We start from the raw sequence: 16,509 nt of genomic DNA, 5'->3' as shown, positions 1-16,509 counted from the left end.
GTTTTACCTCCGGAATATTTTATCCAAGAGAATTGGCATCATTTAACCACACAGTAGAACTGCATATCCTCGAGAAAAATTACTGCTGTATCTTCCTCTTGCTCTTTCTCAGCACCAGCATGGCAAGGCTGTTTTGGCCGATGTTATAAGAGCAGGTGAGTACATCATCCAGACTGTTCCCCCTGCAACTGCTGAAAAGGCTGCTCCCCCATATCAGGAGCCACACTTCTCTCTGGCCTCTCAACAGATACACTATGTGATCAAAAGTGTTCGGACACCTGGCTGACAATGACTTACAAGTTCGTGGCGCCCTCCACCGGCAATATTGGAATTCAGTATGGTGTTGGCCCACCCTTAGTCTTGATGACAGCTTCCACTCTCGCAGGCATACGTTCAGTCAGGTGCTGTAAGGTTTCTTGGGGAATGGCAGCCCATTCTTCACCGAGTGATGCACTGAGGAGATGTATCGATGTTGGTCGGTGAGGCCTAGCACGAAGTCGGCGTTCCAAAAACCCCAAAGGTGTTATATAGGATTCAGGACTCTGTGCAGGACAGTCCATTACAGGGATGTTATTGTCGTGTAACCACTCCGCCACAGGCCGTGCATTATGAACAGGTGGTCGATCGTGTTGAAAGATGCAATCGCCATCCCCTAATTGCTCTTCAACAGTGGGAAGCAAGAAGCTGCTTAAAACTTCAATTTAGGCCCTTGCTGTGATAGTGCCACGCTAAACAGCATGGGGTGCAAGCCCCTCCAATGAAAACACGACCACACCATAACACCACCGCCTCCGAATTTTACTGTTGGCGCTACACACGCTGGCAGATGACGTTCACCGGGCATTCCCCATACCCGCACCCTGCCATCGGATCGCCACATTGTGTACCGTGATCCGTCACTCCATACAACGTTTTTCCACTGTTCAATCGTACAATGTTTACGCTCCTTACACCAAACGAGGCGTCGACCGTAGCGGTCGCGCGGTTCCAAACTAAAGCGCCTAGAACCGCTCGGCCACTGTGGCCAGCTCACTCTTTTCAGTTCTGAGCGCACAGAGAGCACGTAAACATGCCTAGAAAATATTGTCTCCCTCCAAATATTAGTGCCTGCTGAGAGATTGCGCCTGCTTTCATGCAGCCCATATAACGTAACTGTCATAAATTTCCTTCTTCATGACAATTCTCGGTCGCACATTGCAGAGACAATGGAAACGGTCCTGCTTGCTGCGTTTTCGATGGGAAGTGGTTGATCACCCACCATACAGCCCGGATTTGGCACCTCTGATGTTGATCTCCGCTCCCATGAACCGCTGGCTATGAAGACAACATTCTGGCACAGACAACGAGCTGCAGACCAGCGCAGAGAATTGATAGAAAGTACAGGCAGATGCCTTCTATAGGGAGGGTATTGGAAAGCTGTTACAATGAATGTTACGACAAAGTCTAAGTCGGGGCGGCGTCTATGTAGAGAAGTAGCTGGAAGGTGTAACTAACTATTTCAAATAACACATGTTTGATTTTTAGTGTATTTTCCATTTCGCGATCGATCGAACATTAATAAACGAATTTCCGTCGTAATTTCCATGTAGGGAATGGGTGAATACCAATTGTGTACTCACACTCAATACAGGAATAGTTCCAGCGACAAGAGATGAGAAAAACGTTTGCTACGATTTATTTAAGTGAAGAGAAGTCTTTAAGGTTTGATAACAGGGGAAATGCGTCAGCGTGTGGTAAGGAAGGGCCTAATGCGATAGCGTAATTAAGCCAGCTCAAAGTCGCATCCGCACGCCAGTCTAATTAATTTATTGGTCTCTGAAACCAATTAGCCATGTAGGACAATGACAAAACATCGCCACACTGAAAACCCACATGTGCTCGAGACGATATTCAGAACTGCGAGTTACGCTTTACTAGGTAGCAACACTACCTGGAGATCAAGGATGTTGCTATAAAGCAATTTTCCGCACGTGTTAGGCGGATACTAGATTGAGCCAATTATCAAGTTACATAATGTAGGCGCCATGGCTGCCTGGCAGTTACGAACGCTTCTGTAGGAGTTTGGTTTGTCTACTGCAAAACAGCTGATGCAATAGCAGTTCGACCAGGAAAAAGGCCACCTTAGGTAAAGTTATAAATCACTCGAAGAGAGATGAGCAGACAGCTTGAGACATCACTTCAGTATTGTTGTGTCGAAGAATCTCCTGGGTCAGGAATGACCGACGACGAGACGCGTAGGAGCGTTGTCTAGGCGAAAAAAAAAAGACACGAGTATCCTTTTTCCCATCGTTTTGTAACAATGCTGAAAGGATGCAGTCGTCACCGTAGCGACCTTTGGAATCTTGAGTAGCGTGAAACTTCCACAGCATTAAAATATTTCCTCTGTCGCTACTCTGCACTGGCGATAATCCGAAGTTACTTCAGAAGCTGTGAGCCTCCCAGCTCCTTTGTTGTATAGTATGAAATGCAGTACTGTAACTTAAACACCCACAGAATCAAAATAAGAGCCACTACCATGACAAGCGAGGTCGTCTTAAGGTCAGCTGAACCAAGTTCGCGATGGAGGTCGGTGTCAACCGAGAGAATCTCAATAACATTAGCCAGTCCAAAGTGTACTATGTGCAGATAGGATGCAGTAGCTGACACAAAGCTTAAACAGAGAAGTGCTGGAGAGTAGCGGTGTCGGTCCCTGTTACCGTATATCAGCCATGGGTCACGTGATTCGGCCATGTTATTGGTTTTTTGTGGCGTAGTTCCGCAGTAGTTTAATCTGTAGCTCTCGTAGCGCCCTCTGTACCTATCGTGTTTGTCGGCCTATCACCGCTGACTATACTGCGTCAATATCTACATGTTCCGGTGGATATTTCATCAATAATTCTCTTTGGAATGTAAAAGAAAATTTGCTACTCCTTAAAAGTCTGCAGCATGTATAAGTACACACTGAACTAGGGGCCAAATGCGTCACCACCCGCGAAAAGAGTCGCCTCCTTCTTCTTTATGACCACTAAAGTGAGAGAACCTTTCCAGCTTTGAATCATGTGGAGAAAGAGATGTACTTTTTCTTTATATAAGGAATAGATCTTGAATTTTTTTGAACCGGGGGAACTTACATAGCTCTGCCAGGAACAGCTGCCAAATATTACTTGATAATTGCATTGCCAGATCACGTCGCCTGACACAGAAGAAATTGTATGAAGTAAAAGAAAACGAAAACATTTTCACGTGAAATGATGTAAGAAGGGATTTATGAACAGATTACATTTCTTTGTTATTCTGAACATGGAATCAAGACTCTAAGCTTTCGCTAAACCGTTCTCTGTCATGTCTTTCCTCCCAGCATTGCTGCTCGGGCAGGAAATAGGACAACGTCTGCAGAGTTTTAGGATAGGAGCAGGGTCGGTTTAATACCCATGTGACACAAGTTGTCGCTTAGGCGGATGCCGAGTAACTGCTTAAGGAGACGAAACAGTTAAGGTTCATCAGTCTCCTATTCATTTCCCGCACCCCCCCCCCTTTTCCCTCCCCACAAGGTAGGAACAGAGTACTCAGTCTGTCTGCGTGTAGAGTCAATTCTGTGTGCAAGTGTAAGAAAGTGGCCTAAATGTGTGCGTAACATGTACATGAGGTGGAACATGGGAACCAGGCGGTATTCGCCTAGTGGGATGCGCGAAACCGCCTAAAAACCACTTACACCTACGGCTGCCCAGATGGGTGATCACTTATGGGCGAGTGCAAAATTTCTAAGTAGGGTGTATCATAATTAGTAGCGAAACTGACAGGGATGAAAGTACACGATAACAGAAGCGAAAGCGTTCGGGTAAACGTGGGTCGCAAACGAATCGTTTCCGAGATAATTGCAAAGTTGTGGTAACGGGCCACCACTAAAATCAAATATTGTTCTAATTAGTACAAATATATTCGGAATGTAAACTTTTCGATTAAGTCTCTATCTAAATGGACTCAAATTTCATCTGTGGGATAGTGATGAATGTGCCCTCAGAGGGAAGGAATTAAGCAATGGAGTTTTGTTCATAGCGACCGTTCTTCCTACTGGGAGTTCTCCACAAAACACATTATTTTACAACACAGAAAGTTATTTTATTAATATTTTTCTCCCTGCTTTCGTAAGCTTACGACTCCTCCTGACTTTGGCTCTATCTGTAACTAGTGATGAACCGAGTATTTCAAAACTCATTTTGATAAAGACAAGGTCAACACTTTCTCAAGAGCGATTATGCAGACTGTCAAGTTTAGCCCTAAAAGCGATATCTTGAAGTCAACAGATTCAGGTTGTATTTTGAAAAATTTTGCTGAGTTAAAGGCTAGAAAAATTTCACAGTAATTTTTTTTACCCCAGGAAAAAACTGATGGTAGATACACAGCAAAAAAAAAAAAAAAAAAAAAAAAGCACTGGGAAGACGCGGTCGGATGTCAATGAGTTTTCGTACACGTACATACCATCATAGGATATGTTAAGGAATTAAGTTGGAATTCTCTGCGACAGGTAGAACGACCCCCAGCGTGCACTGGCGTTGTTCATTTTTAGTGTTGTTACACGACCTAGTAGGGTATATAAGTGCCGTGAACCACATCAGATGCTGAGTGATGACTGTGAAGGACACGGAGATACCGCAAACTCGTGTGGCACAACGTTATGAGTGCCTAAGAGAGTTTGATAATGGCCCCATTGTGAGTCTCCATTTGGCCAACTGGTCGAATGGTATAATAGTCAGATATGTGGGGAATTTGGATTTGAGACTGGCCCTATGTTGGACTGCGTGAGAACGTCACGTCAAGCTTCCAGTCGACCACGACTGACCGCCACAAGTGAGAATTGCAGTATTGTGCAACAAACACATTGTAGCCCCTTCACATGTGTGATTACAGTCCGTGAAAAAGTAGTGGACTCCCTGCAGCATTCTGTGTCACCCCACATCACTGGTTACAGATTAGCAGCAGCCAGTCTGGGGAATTACCATTGCATGCATAGGCTGCCCTTAACACCACAACATAAATAGCTGCTTGTCAAGTGGTGTCATGATCGGGTATCATGGATCGCGTCCCATTGAGTTCAGTGATGAATCACGGTTCTGGACTACCCTGGATGACCATCGTCGGCGAGTATCGCGGCGACCTAGAAAGAGGTACGATTCTTTCAATGTTTTGGAGAAGCACAGCGGTTTGGCGTCATGGTGTGGGGAGCTATTTTATATGACGTCAGGCCAAGGTTAGTAGTGACTGATGGAACTCTGAAGGCATAATAGTACGTCAGAAACATTCTGTGTCCTCATATGTTAGCTCTCAAACAACAGTATCGTGGAGCCATTTTTCAACACGCAATACTAGTCCACACATGGCACATGTCTCTATGAACTGTCTGTGGGTTGCTGGGGTCACAGGATATTCACATCTATCCACGATAGAACATATCTGGAAACAGCGACAGTACCCGCGGTATGAATAACCCGTTACGACAGTTGTGGCAACCTTGCTTCAGGAATTGATACAACGGCTTTATGGAACCCTTCCAACCGAATCAGAGCATGCATCTAGGCCGGAGGGAATGCAACATCATGCTGAAGAAAAAGGCAGATTCGAATTTAATGTCTCGTCGACATAAAATCATTAGAGACAGAGCACAAGCTCGGATTAGGGAATGAAGTGGAAGGAAATCGGCATTGTCCTTCAAAAGGAACCATCCCGGCATTTGCTTTAAGCAATTTAGGTTAGTTATGGGAAGTCTCAGGCTGGATGATCGCACTGTCGTATCACCGAATGCGACATCATACTGAGAAATAGGCTCATACTGATAAGTTTTTGTAAATTTAATTCGATATTGTAATCACATACCTCTCAACCTGTGTAGTTTCGTTTCGTCTTCTCCTCCTTTTCTGGTGGCAGCACCACTGTTTATGTTGGGCAGTGTATATTGAACAAATGTATATGTATGTATGACTTTATCATCAGTAACACATTATATCTCTTTCGTGTCACAACAGGTTTCTTTTTCAGTCACGGACATGAAAGTTTTGACCATATTTATTGATTTTCAGCTATTTTATGGTAAATTTTCTAAAATTTAGCTATTTACTGGTGAGTTTCCTCACATGTAACATACAACCTACGGAGTTATTGTCTTATGTTAAACACATCAATATAAAACTACATGATACGTTTTAGATTTATGTCTCACATTTTATAATGGAAAGTGACTTTCTTTTTTGTAAATTACAGAATTATAAAGTTTTCTTATTAAACAAAAAGATGAGAGGACGTTTATACTTTCATTCTTTCCGCTTAGTTTAATAGACAGCACAGTTTACTGAAGCAGGAAAAATACAATAGGTCTAGTACTCTCTGCTTTCAATGAAAGCTTGATCTTAGAATTTTACCTTAAATGGAAATGAATTGTTTCTTCTGTTAATATTTGACATTGGAATAAGGATCATAAATTTGTTTCTGTTACAGTGAACAGTCCTTGAAGGACTTAATTTTAAAGGAGAAAACAACCTACTTCCATGACCACTAGATTTAGATCTATTTTTGAAAATTTAACCAAGTGTTGAAGGAAAGGCAACTAAAGTTTGTGGGAAGGAGGGGGCGGGAGGGGGGAGTGTTGTCAGATATATCGCTGGTGCGGTAAAATGTTCTCGAACTGGCCTGGACAGGAGAGCTGTTGACGGACTTGAGCTATGAAGTGGACCACGTGTTGTGACTGCACAGCTCAGTCTGTAAGAGTGATGGTAAAGACACCGATCTGCGTCCCTGTCTGGCACACAGTTTTCTGTCTGGAAGTTCAGTAACAGCTTACATTACATTGGAGAGTGAAAAATTAGTTCTTGTGCGCACATTTACTGTTAGTGTACTGGAACTTTGTAACTGAGAGAGAACAGTTATGGCTTACAAAACGTAGGGTCATTTTTATTCCTTACTTTACAGTACGTTCTTTCTACTTGCAGTCAGTATTTTTGTAAGTGATGTTTACTAATATCTTGAGAAGAATTCTCCGAAAATCTAAAATACTAGCATACTGCTTTATGGCTGATATTATTGTTCTCTAACCTACACATACATCCCACCACCCTAAATCAGTACCCTAATTTCTTTTCTTTTCCCTAGTTAACAGATTAACTGTTTCTTAAATTTTCGGTGTAATTTGGCATAACTTTTCATACTGTTAAATGTCTGTTTCAGCTCTTGCGGTTAACAGAAGATATACTAGAGCAGTTAGTTCAAGATGACGCTGAACAGTGTGCTCCGGGAATTGGTAGAGTTTATTTGAGGAAGGTAAGAGAAGTGTAATTCACTATGAATCGGGTGTCAACAGTTTAACATTTAGTCCTGAACTTTTGATTATAATTATGTATTTTTCATCACTGAACTCATACTACATGCCTCAAAAAATGATTAATTTGCACACTAATGAAATATATAAGGCTCACCGACCATTTGACCATCTTCTGCGTGGGTGCACAAACAGTGGCCGAGCTCTTACGGGGATCGGCAGTAAAGCCGTGAATAATTAGAATGATGGGCAGGGGCACTATGAATATAGTGCGGGACAATAAGTTGCAAATGTGGGTCTCGCGGGAGGCATGCCAGAGATAAATCCCTGCAGTCGCACTATCCTCAGTGTCCTCGGTGGCTCATATGGATGCCAGTAAGCAGGAGATACCGGGTTCGAGTCTCGATCAGGGCACACATTTTCAACTGTCCCCGTTGACTTTATATCAACGCCTGTATGCATCTAGGGGTATTTATTTCATTGTAAATATTTATATACCTCTCAGTTTTTGTTTCCTCATTGACATTATCAGTTTGATCACTATCAAAGCATACCTACGTATTGTCTAACTGAGTTAAAATTTGTAAATCTCAATGGTCTGCTGGTATATAGACTACCTCATGTGAATTTTGACGTGCATATTGGCGTGGTACATATCCTTCACACTCGATGGTATAGTCATATACTAACCTCCTATAGCTACGCATAGTATCACTACCTACCCTTCCTTGGAGTATGACAATGTTTAAACGTAGCCCTCCATACTCTCTCCCGGAGTTTCAGTTTTGAAGGAAACGTAGAAAATGCGCGCAGCAAATAACTTAAATAATAATCATGAGAATTATTGCTACGGTAAATCCTGGAATGCATCATTATCCTTAGTTTGTACGCAAGGAAGCCACTACTTATGTAGCTGTGTTCCCTAACACCACAGTGCCTATTACTACATGGAGCACATACATGGTTTTAATGTGATTTTATTCCTTTTAGCAGTAAGGAAAGTTTTCAAAAGTTAACAACTATGATTTTTAATATGTGTGGCCACAACTTCTTCCGTCTCGCTTGCAGGTATAAAATACCATTGTACATACTACGCTGATAGTTTCTGATCCATTCTGGAAAGGATATGAAGATGTGGTACAAATTAAAACATTAGTACAAGAAGTACGTGCCAAACCCACATCAGTTACATTATCATAATAATAATTTAGACAGAACATTAGGGTGCTTGGTTATGAAGCTCTTGAAATAAATGTCTGCAGATCATCAGTAGAAGATAAGTTTCAGACCGTTTTATCCATTTTCCGTCGTTCTTTAGACGCTTCAAAATTCATGGGAGTGTATTCCATCTTTTCACTAAATGAAAGGCAGTTTGTTTTCTGCCACACTCATTTTGTTTCTTTTATTTACGAACCATCTTTAGTGGCGATTTCTGCTGTTGTTAATCCATGTGCCCCGTGCTACAGATGTATTTATTCGGTCTGGATACTCCAGCTGGCCGATTTTCGGCATTCTTTCGGACACATTTATGTGCACATTTCACTTCCACTTTTCACTCTGCATTGAATCCTCACAATACATTCTCCACATCTTAAATTATCCCGGCGTCAACCTGCGATTACGTACTTTCCCCCTTCCCATAGAGTAAATATCTCTGGAGTGAGCATTCACATGCGCAGAACAGATTTTGTGTTGTCAACGTACTTTGCCGGTATGGTCACGTGATCTCGGGACGTCGTGTGTTTGTCCGTATAGTGCCCTATATATTTGGAATGTCACTACATCCCTTTACAGACGGATTCTTTTCGTACGTGTCGTGGATTATTTATATATGTTGCACAGACATTTTAACAGTATCCATTTGATAGCGGGAATAAACCAGCTACGTAACTTTTAAGGGCAAGTAATATTACAGTCTGCTTCTTTGCGATAGGTGTCACAGTTCAGATGCACTCGATTTTTGGTAGTTTTCGGTATGATATGGCAGAGCCTGACGTACATTTTTGCAGTGATGGTCTTGCAAAACGACTTGACAGTACGCTAGTACTTTTGCAAGTTTCCGAAAAACACCGAATTTGCCACACATTAGCGATCATATCCCTGCTAATTCGTCCTTTTTTCTTGTATTTCTGCGTATTTATTTTCTTGTTTTTGCGACCTAAAGCACAATTTTTCTTACTGGTGGCACTTTAAGGCATTTATTTAACGCATTTTAAGTACTTGCTCCCAGCTTATTAAATAAATAGTAGACTGAGTAATCTATATACGTAATCCACAAGTCACTGATAAATGCATGGAGGATAGTATTTACTGAAACAACTAACCATTCCCTTTCCTGTTCCACTAACAAATTTACGAGAGGAAGCGATTGTTTGTAAACTTTTGTACGAGCCGTAATATCTGTTATATAGTCATAAAATCGTAGAAAAATAGGTCTACAGAATCAAGCCTTAATTATACGGCGTCTCGAAATTTTTAAACATATACAGTGTCTCTTACTAATATGATAACTATAATTAGAGCTACATGGTATGTACCCACGAAAAGTTACTATCCCTCCTTTCACATATTTTTCTTTGCATCCATAGGAACAACAGTAATTTACCCTCGCTATTACACTATCAACAAACAGTGAAACATAACAAAAACTCTCGATATTATAAACTTCAAACGCTGCAGAAAGCACACACGCACAGCGAAGTCCCGAAAACACGTGACAATCCTGGTTTAATGTTGACAACATGCGCAGAACGCAGTGCTCACTCCAGAGATGTTTACTCTATGCCCCTTCCTCCAGCCAACGGTTTTTGCCCCTCTGTCCAATCAACTTCTCTCAATTTACATCTCCTCAGTGTCACTGTCTACCGCTCTCTGTCAGTGCAATTATCTTTTCCTCTTCTTTGCGCCTCTCCTTTTTCCGCCCCCCATTCCACCCTCCCGCCACCACAGCATCACGGCCCTTCTCTTGGCAGCCTTGTCCTGCTGCACGCTCCACCAGACTGTGCTATTCTTTCCCTCCACCTATACCCTGCCATCACTCCATCCTCGACCGCAGCTCGTGGTCTTGCGGTAGCGTTCTCGCTTCCAGCGCATGGGGTCCCGGGTTCGATTCCCGGCGTGGTCAGGGATTTTCTCTGCCTCGTGATGATTGGGTGTTTGTCTTTCATCATCAGAGACTCGCAAGTCGCCGAAGTGACGTCAGCTAAAAAGGATATGCAATTTCGGCGGCCGAACACCCCATGGGGTCTCCCGTCCAACAATGTCATACGGTCATTTCATTTCACTCCATGCCTCATTTCGGATTGCTGCTTTCGTTCAACACGATAGTTGCATTCTGGTTGCAGCGGCCAGAGATTGTGCTCTAGTGTGCATGAGGTGTGTCTGCTTGTGTGAATGTGGGCTTGTTTTCTTTTCTAAAGGCTGTGACAGAAAGCACAGTGTGTAACAGCATTTCCGTTCTGCCTGTCAGCACAGCAGCTCAACATATTGTCTATGATGTCACATTTTTGTTTTTATCTATGGGTACAGATGTTCTCCACACAGGGAACTGTTTCCTTTAATGCATGTACGCACCAGCCCAACACGCCGGCCGCGGTGGTCTAGCGGTTCCTAGGCGCTCAGTCCGGAGCCGCGCGACTGCTACAGTCGCAGGTTCGAATCCTGCCTCGGGCATGGATGTGTGTGATGTCCTTAGGTTAGTTAGGTTTAAGTAGTTCTAAGTTCTAGGGGACTGATGACCATAGATGTTAAGTCCCATAGTGCTCAGAGCCATTTTTTGAGCTAGCCCAACGAAGGCAAGCGAATGATAACCAGTGGATTCGGCCGAACGTTGCATTGGTGTTCGTCCTATCATTCTCACCAAACCAAGGGGTTGGGATCAATAGATTCGGCCACGTGGAATTGCAGTTGGCTCTGATAACTTGTCGAGGTCGCTCGCATTTTGTTGTTGTTATAAAGCAGCGTTTTAATAACAGTTTTCACTGACCGATACTATGGAGGAAGGAGACGGTTTGACAGTCGTCATATCTGCAGAATTATTTTTCTGCGATAAGCTGATCACCAGAAAAAGAAGTAGAAGGGACGATGCTGGTGGACTACCTCTGTTTTAAAAAGTAGGTAACAGTGTATTGGGAGAAAACTGTCTGACCTTAAAGCTGAATTGAAATAGGAGGTATTTCATAATGTTTTTGCGAATGAGAGCTACAAATTTTACTCAATATTCCAATATTTTACACACGATAAATACATACCCGTTCAACAGATGCAACAAGTCGCTATTGAACCAACGATCATTCGACTCGTCGTCCGCCTTAGAATGTGGGTAGCAAGCCCAACTCACCACCAACGCTTTGATTTTACCGCCGGCAGTCCGCACCGCAACCAACGCCAACCGTTTCCTTAGCTTCGATATCCCGCCTGTATGCACTAAGCAGTTTTCGACCAACGAAGCGGTTGGTTATTGTTCGTTCGCATTCGTTGGTCTAGTGCGTACCCATATTTAGATGCTGCTTCACCTACTCACATAGCCGAAAATTTACAAAGTTATTTGAGAAACGTAGGGATGACATAGTTGAACTAGCCTCATGTTCGCAATTCTTGAGAACCGTTGTGGTCTGTATTTGAAGAAGAAACTAACAATTTATTTGCAAGAAACGGTTTATAATCCCATTACCTGCTATTCAGGTTTCATAAAATCATTTCCCAGAAGTATCTAAGCTGTAACTCTTCAGGCTTTCCCGGCGATCTAATGACATCTTGGGTTGTCGGGTGTTCTGCCAGATATCAGCGTCGTACTTGCACGATATTTCGGTCACGTAGCTTGTAACCTTCATCAGGTGCGACCTGAGACTGCTCCTCGAGTGGACCTGGTCCAGTATTTATGCCTATGGCCTTCCCCCTCCACCAACGGCTGCAGGCGCTTCCTCTGTGGTCCGCGCCCATTCCCTGCGACCTGCTGGAGCGTTGCTGCTCCGTTTTCCGTCCGCTGCGGTTCTAGGTGTTCCCTCTGCGGTCCGCGCCCACCAAACCCGCTCCTGAGGGTTTCATCAACCTTTTTTTTTTCTTTATTGTGATTTCATTCCCCTGCCCCATATGGGCAGGGGAGGGCTGTCAGCAGCACAGTCCGCCGCTCTTCAGCCGAGTGACATGACAACTAAAACAAGAATAAAATAATACAGACATAAGGAGGTAAAAAAAAGGGGAACATAAAACAGAGTAAGGGGAGAAAATGGAGGTAAAAATACACTGACATGTAGACGATCATTGGGGACAGTTAAAAAAGTCACCAGAAAGTTAAAAAAAACGCAGTTGGCGATTCTTAAAACACAGAGAAGACACTGGATGCGCATGCACAGGCTAAAAGTTGGCCACAGTATTAAAAACACTCCGAAACAACACACTTAAAACCCACTGGAGCACACACGACGAAGAATAAAACTACCAGGTGGGACCTGCCGAGGGAAAGGTCAGAGAGGATGGAAAAGGAGGGGAGAGCATGGGCAGCTGGGGAAGCGGCGGGATGAAGAGAGGAGGGGCAACCGTGGGTCCACGAAGAGGCAGGAGACACATGGGGTGGGAGAGGAAAAGGGAAGACAGGGCAGGAGGGAGCGCAGAGACACTGAAAGAAGGCACAAGAGATGGAGAGGGAGTAGGAGGGGAAATCCGCTCAGAAGGAGGGAGGGGGAGGAGAGGGAGCCCAGAGGAGGAGGCAGGAAGAGGGGGTTAGAGTTGGTAGGAAGGGTAGATGTCAGGGCGAAGCTCATCATCCGGGAGTGGTAGATGGTGAAAGTTGTGTTGGGAAAGGAGATGGAGGGTGTGGAGATGGAGAGAGGGAGGGACACAATGGTAAAGGCGCGGCAACTGGTTGGGAGTGGAGAGGAAGGGAGACACCAGGGGGTGAGGGGGATCAAGGCGCCGGACAATATATAGTGTGCGGATGTGTTCAAGGAAAAGGAGAAGGGGGGGGAAGGGGATGAGGTCATAGAGGAGGCGCGTGGGGGACGGAAGGCGGATGCGGAAGGCGAGGCGGAGTGCATGGCGTTCGAGGATTTGGAGGGCGTTATAGAACCGGGGAGGGGCGGATTTCATCTACGGTCTGGTGAGCGTCGTGGTGAGCGGGCGCGGACCGCAGGGGGAACGCTTGGTACCCCAGACCGTAGATGAAACCCCCAGGAGCGGGTTTGGTGGGCGCGGACCGCAGAGGGAACACCTAGAACCGCAGCGGACGGAAAACGGAGCAGCAACGCTCCAGCAGGTCGCAGGGAATGGGCGCGGACCACAGAGGAAGCGCCTGCAGTCGTTGGTGGAGGGGGAAGGCCATAGGCATAAATACTGGACCAGGTCCACTCGAGGAGCAGTCTCAGGTTGCACCTGATGAAGGTTACGAGCTACGTGACCGAAATATCGTGCAATTACGACGCTGATATCTGGCAGAACACCCGACAACCCGATTATATCAGTATCTAAGCTGTTTCAGTAGTAAAAAGTGGCCTTGTACTGTGTTTGATAACTGCTCATGTTATTTACTGTGAGTTTAGAAATCAAAATGAGTACCAAATAAAAATCTTTCTTTTTGAGAAAGGCAGTTCAGATTAGCCCCATCTTATCCAATGCCCAAATATTGTACCTAGTCTAAAATTAATATAATATTTGATTTGTGTACGAGGGGCGTTCAGTAAGTAATACAACACATTTTCTTCGTAAAGCAGGTTGGTTTTATTCAAGATTCAGTACATCATATTATTCCCCACTCGTTTGGCTTCAAAACCGCATGCTTCAACATAATTTCCGTTCAATACGACGGCCTTACGGCACCTTACTGGCAGAATGCGTATGCCCCATGGTACCACTCTAGTGGTCAACGTAGGAGCCATGGTCTTGCTGCATCAGTAACCTCCCAATCATCAACGTACTGTTTCTCGCTGATTGTATGCTTCATTGGGCCAAACAGATGGAAGTGGAAGGTGCGAGTCTGGGGTGTAAGGTGGATGAGAAAGAATAGTCCAATGAAGCTTTGTGAGCCCCTCTCGAATACACACATTGTGCAAGGCCTTGAGTCATGGAGAAGGGGAAGTTCGTTTACATTTTTGTGGCGACGAACACGCTGAAGTCGTTTCTTCAATTTCCTGAGGGTAGCTCAATACTCTTCAGAGTTGACCGTTGCATCATGACGGAGGACACCAAACAGAATAACCCCTACAGAGTCCCAGAGGACCGTCGCCATCACTTTAGTGGATGAGCGTGCAGCTTTTAACTTTTTCGCGTGGGAGAGGTGGTGCGGCGCCACTCAATAGATTACCGTTTTGTTTCCGTTTCAAAGTGATGAACCCATCTTGCATCGACTGTGACGATCAGCTGTCACGATCCGCCTCGTAACGCTCAAGCCACTCCGCACAGATGGTCCTTCGTTGCTCTTTATGGTTTCCCGTTACGCGGATAGGAAACCAGCGGGCACACGCCTTTGATTACCCCAAGTGGTGGACGAGTGTGTCACCACTACCAACAGAGAGTCCGGTTGTGCATTGAGGTGTTTGATTATGATGTTTCGATCACCACGAATAAGTGTGTCCGTACGTTCCAGCAGTGCAGGAGTCACATCTGTGTGCGACCGGCCGGCGCGTCGGATATCGACAGGTTTGCGCGACATTGTTGCGTTGATGATAGAAGCCTCGTCCAACGACTCACCGTGCTTTTGTTCACTGCCAGGTCTCGGTAGACACTCTGGAAGCGCCTATGAATATCTACGATGCTCTGGTTTTCCACTAAACGAAACTTAATGACAGCTCTCTACTTGGAACGCCCCTCCGTTACAGACCTCATTTTAAAGGCTACGTATAGCGCCGACACCTATCGGAACTCCATGAAACTATAGGGGTTGAATCGGGAATATTCCACGATGTCCCACAACAAATTCCGTATCTTTTTCAACCGAAATTGCCCAAGAGAAAAAATGTGTTGCGTTACTTACCGAACCCTTAAAATCCGTACCATAGCTCCGATGAAAACAGGTTAAAAGTAGTACAGGGTGAGCACAAAGTCTTCCTCTGATTATAAAAATGTATAACAGAATAACCGTTTGACATAATAAGTTACATTTGATGGCGTTACATAGGTTAGTGTTACTAGTTTTTTTTAAGACCACTTACGTTAGTAAACCTCAACGTGTGCTCCCTTGGAAGTTCGGAGACTGTCGAGGCGGTATTCCAGTTCCCGCCATGTGTTTCGTAACATGGGTTGTATCACAGTACCCACAGCAGCTTGTATCTTAGCCTTCTACATCTACATGATTACTCTGCAATTCACATTTAAGTGCTTGGCAGAGGGTTCATCGAACCACAATCATACTATCTCTCTACCATTCCACTCCCTAACAGCGCGCGGGAAAAACGAACACCTAAACCTTTCTGTTCGAGCTCTGATTTCTCTTATTTTATTTTGATGATCATTTCTACCTATGTAGGTTGGGCTCAACAAAATATTTTCGCATTCGGAAGAGAAAGTTGGTGACCGCAATTTCGTAAATAGATCTCGCCGCGACGAAAAACGTCGTTGCTTTAATGACTTCCATCCCAACTCGCTTATCATATCTGCCACACTCTCTCCCCTATTACGTGATAATACAAAACGAGCTGCCCTTTTTTGTACCCTTTCGATGTCCTCCGTCAATCCCACCTGGTAAGGATCCCACACCGCGCAGCAATATTCTAACAGAGGACGAACGAGTGTAGTGTAAGCTGTCTCTTTAGTGGACTTGTTGAATCTTCTAAGTGTCCTGCCAATGAAACGCAATCTTTGGCTCGCCTTCCCCACAATATTATCTATGTGGTCTTTGCAACTGAAGTTGTTCGTAATTTTTACACCCAGGTACTTAATTGAATTGACAGGCTTGAGAATTGTACTATTTATCGAGTAATCGATTCAGTTCGCCGACGTCAGCAACTGGTGTTCCAGCAAGATGGAGCACCGTCCCCTCCCGCCCCTCCCCTCCACATTGGGCTTTGATAGTGCGTGATTTCCTGGATGAAACATTTCCGGATCGGTAGATTGGAAGGAACGGTCCAACACCCTGGCCACCCCGCTCTCCAGACATTACGCCCCTAGCCTCTGGGGCTATATCAAGGACAGAGTCTTCGTTACGCCAGGTGCTGACGTCGACGAACTGAAAGCTAGGGTACAAGCTGTAGTGGGTACTGTGACAGAACACATGTTACGGAACACCTGGCAGG

At 44.6% G+C, this 16,509-nt stretch overlaps 1 protein-coding gene across 1 annotated transcript in view; it reads left to right on the top strand.

Annotated features, from left to right (window-relative positions):
- Positions 1–16,509, top strand: part of LOC124722040 — a 1,041,203-nt gene that overhangs the window by 622,936 nt on the left and 401,758 nt on the right. The window contains exon 9 of the mRNA XM_047247232.1: positions 7,195–7,287. Within this exon, the coding sequence (XP_047103188.1) occupies positions 7,195–7,287 (93 nt within the window). The remainder of the gene's footprint in view (positions 1–7,194; positions 7,288–16,509) is intronic.

The sequence above is a fragment of the Schistocerca piceifrons genome, chromosome X (assembly GCF_021461385.2).
Source record: "Schistocerca piceifrons isolate TAMUIC-IGC-003096 chromosome X, iqSchPice1.1, whole genome shotgun sequence".
NCBI lineage: Eukaryota > Metazoa > Arthropoda > Insecta > Orthoptera > Acrididae > Schistocerca > Schistocerca piceifrons.
The sequence above is the reverse complement of the archived record's forward strand: the minus strand, read 5'-3'. Positions and strand labels throughout refer to the sequence as shown.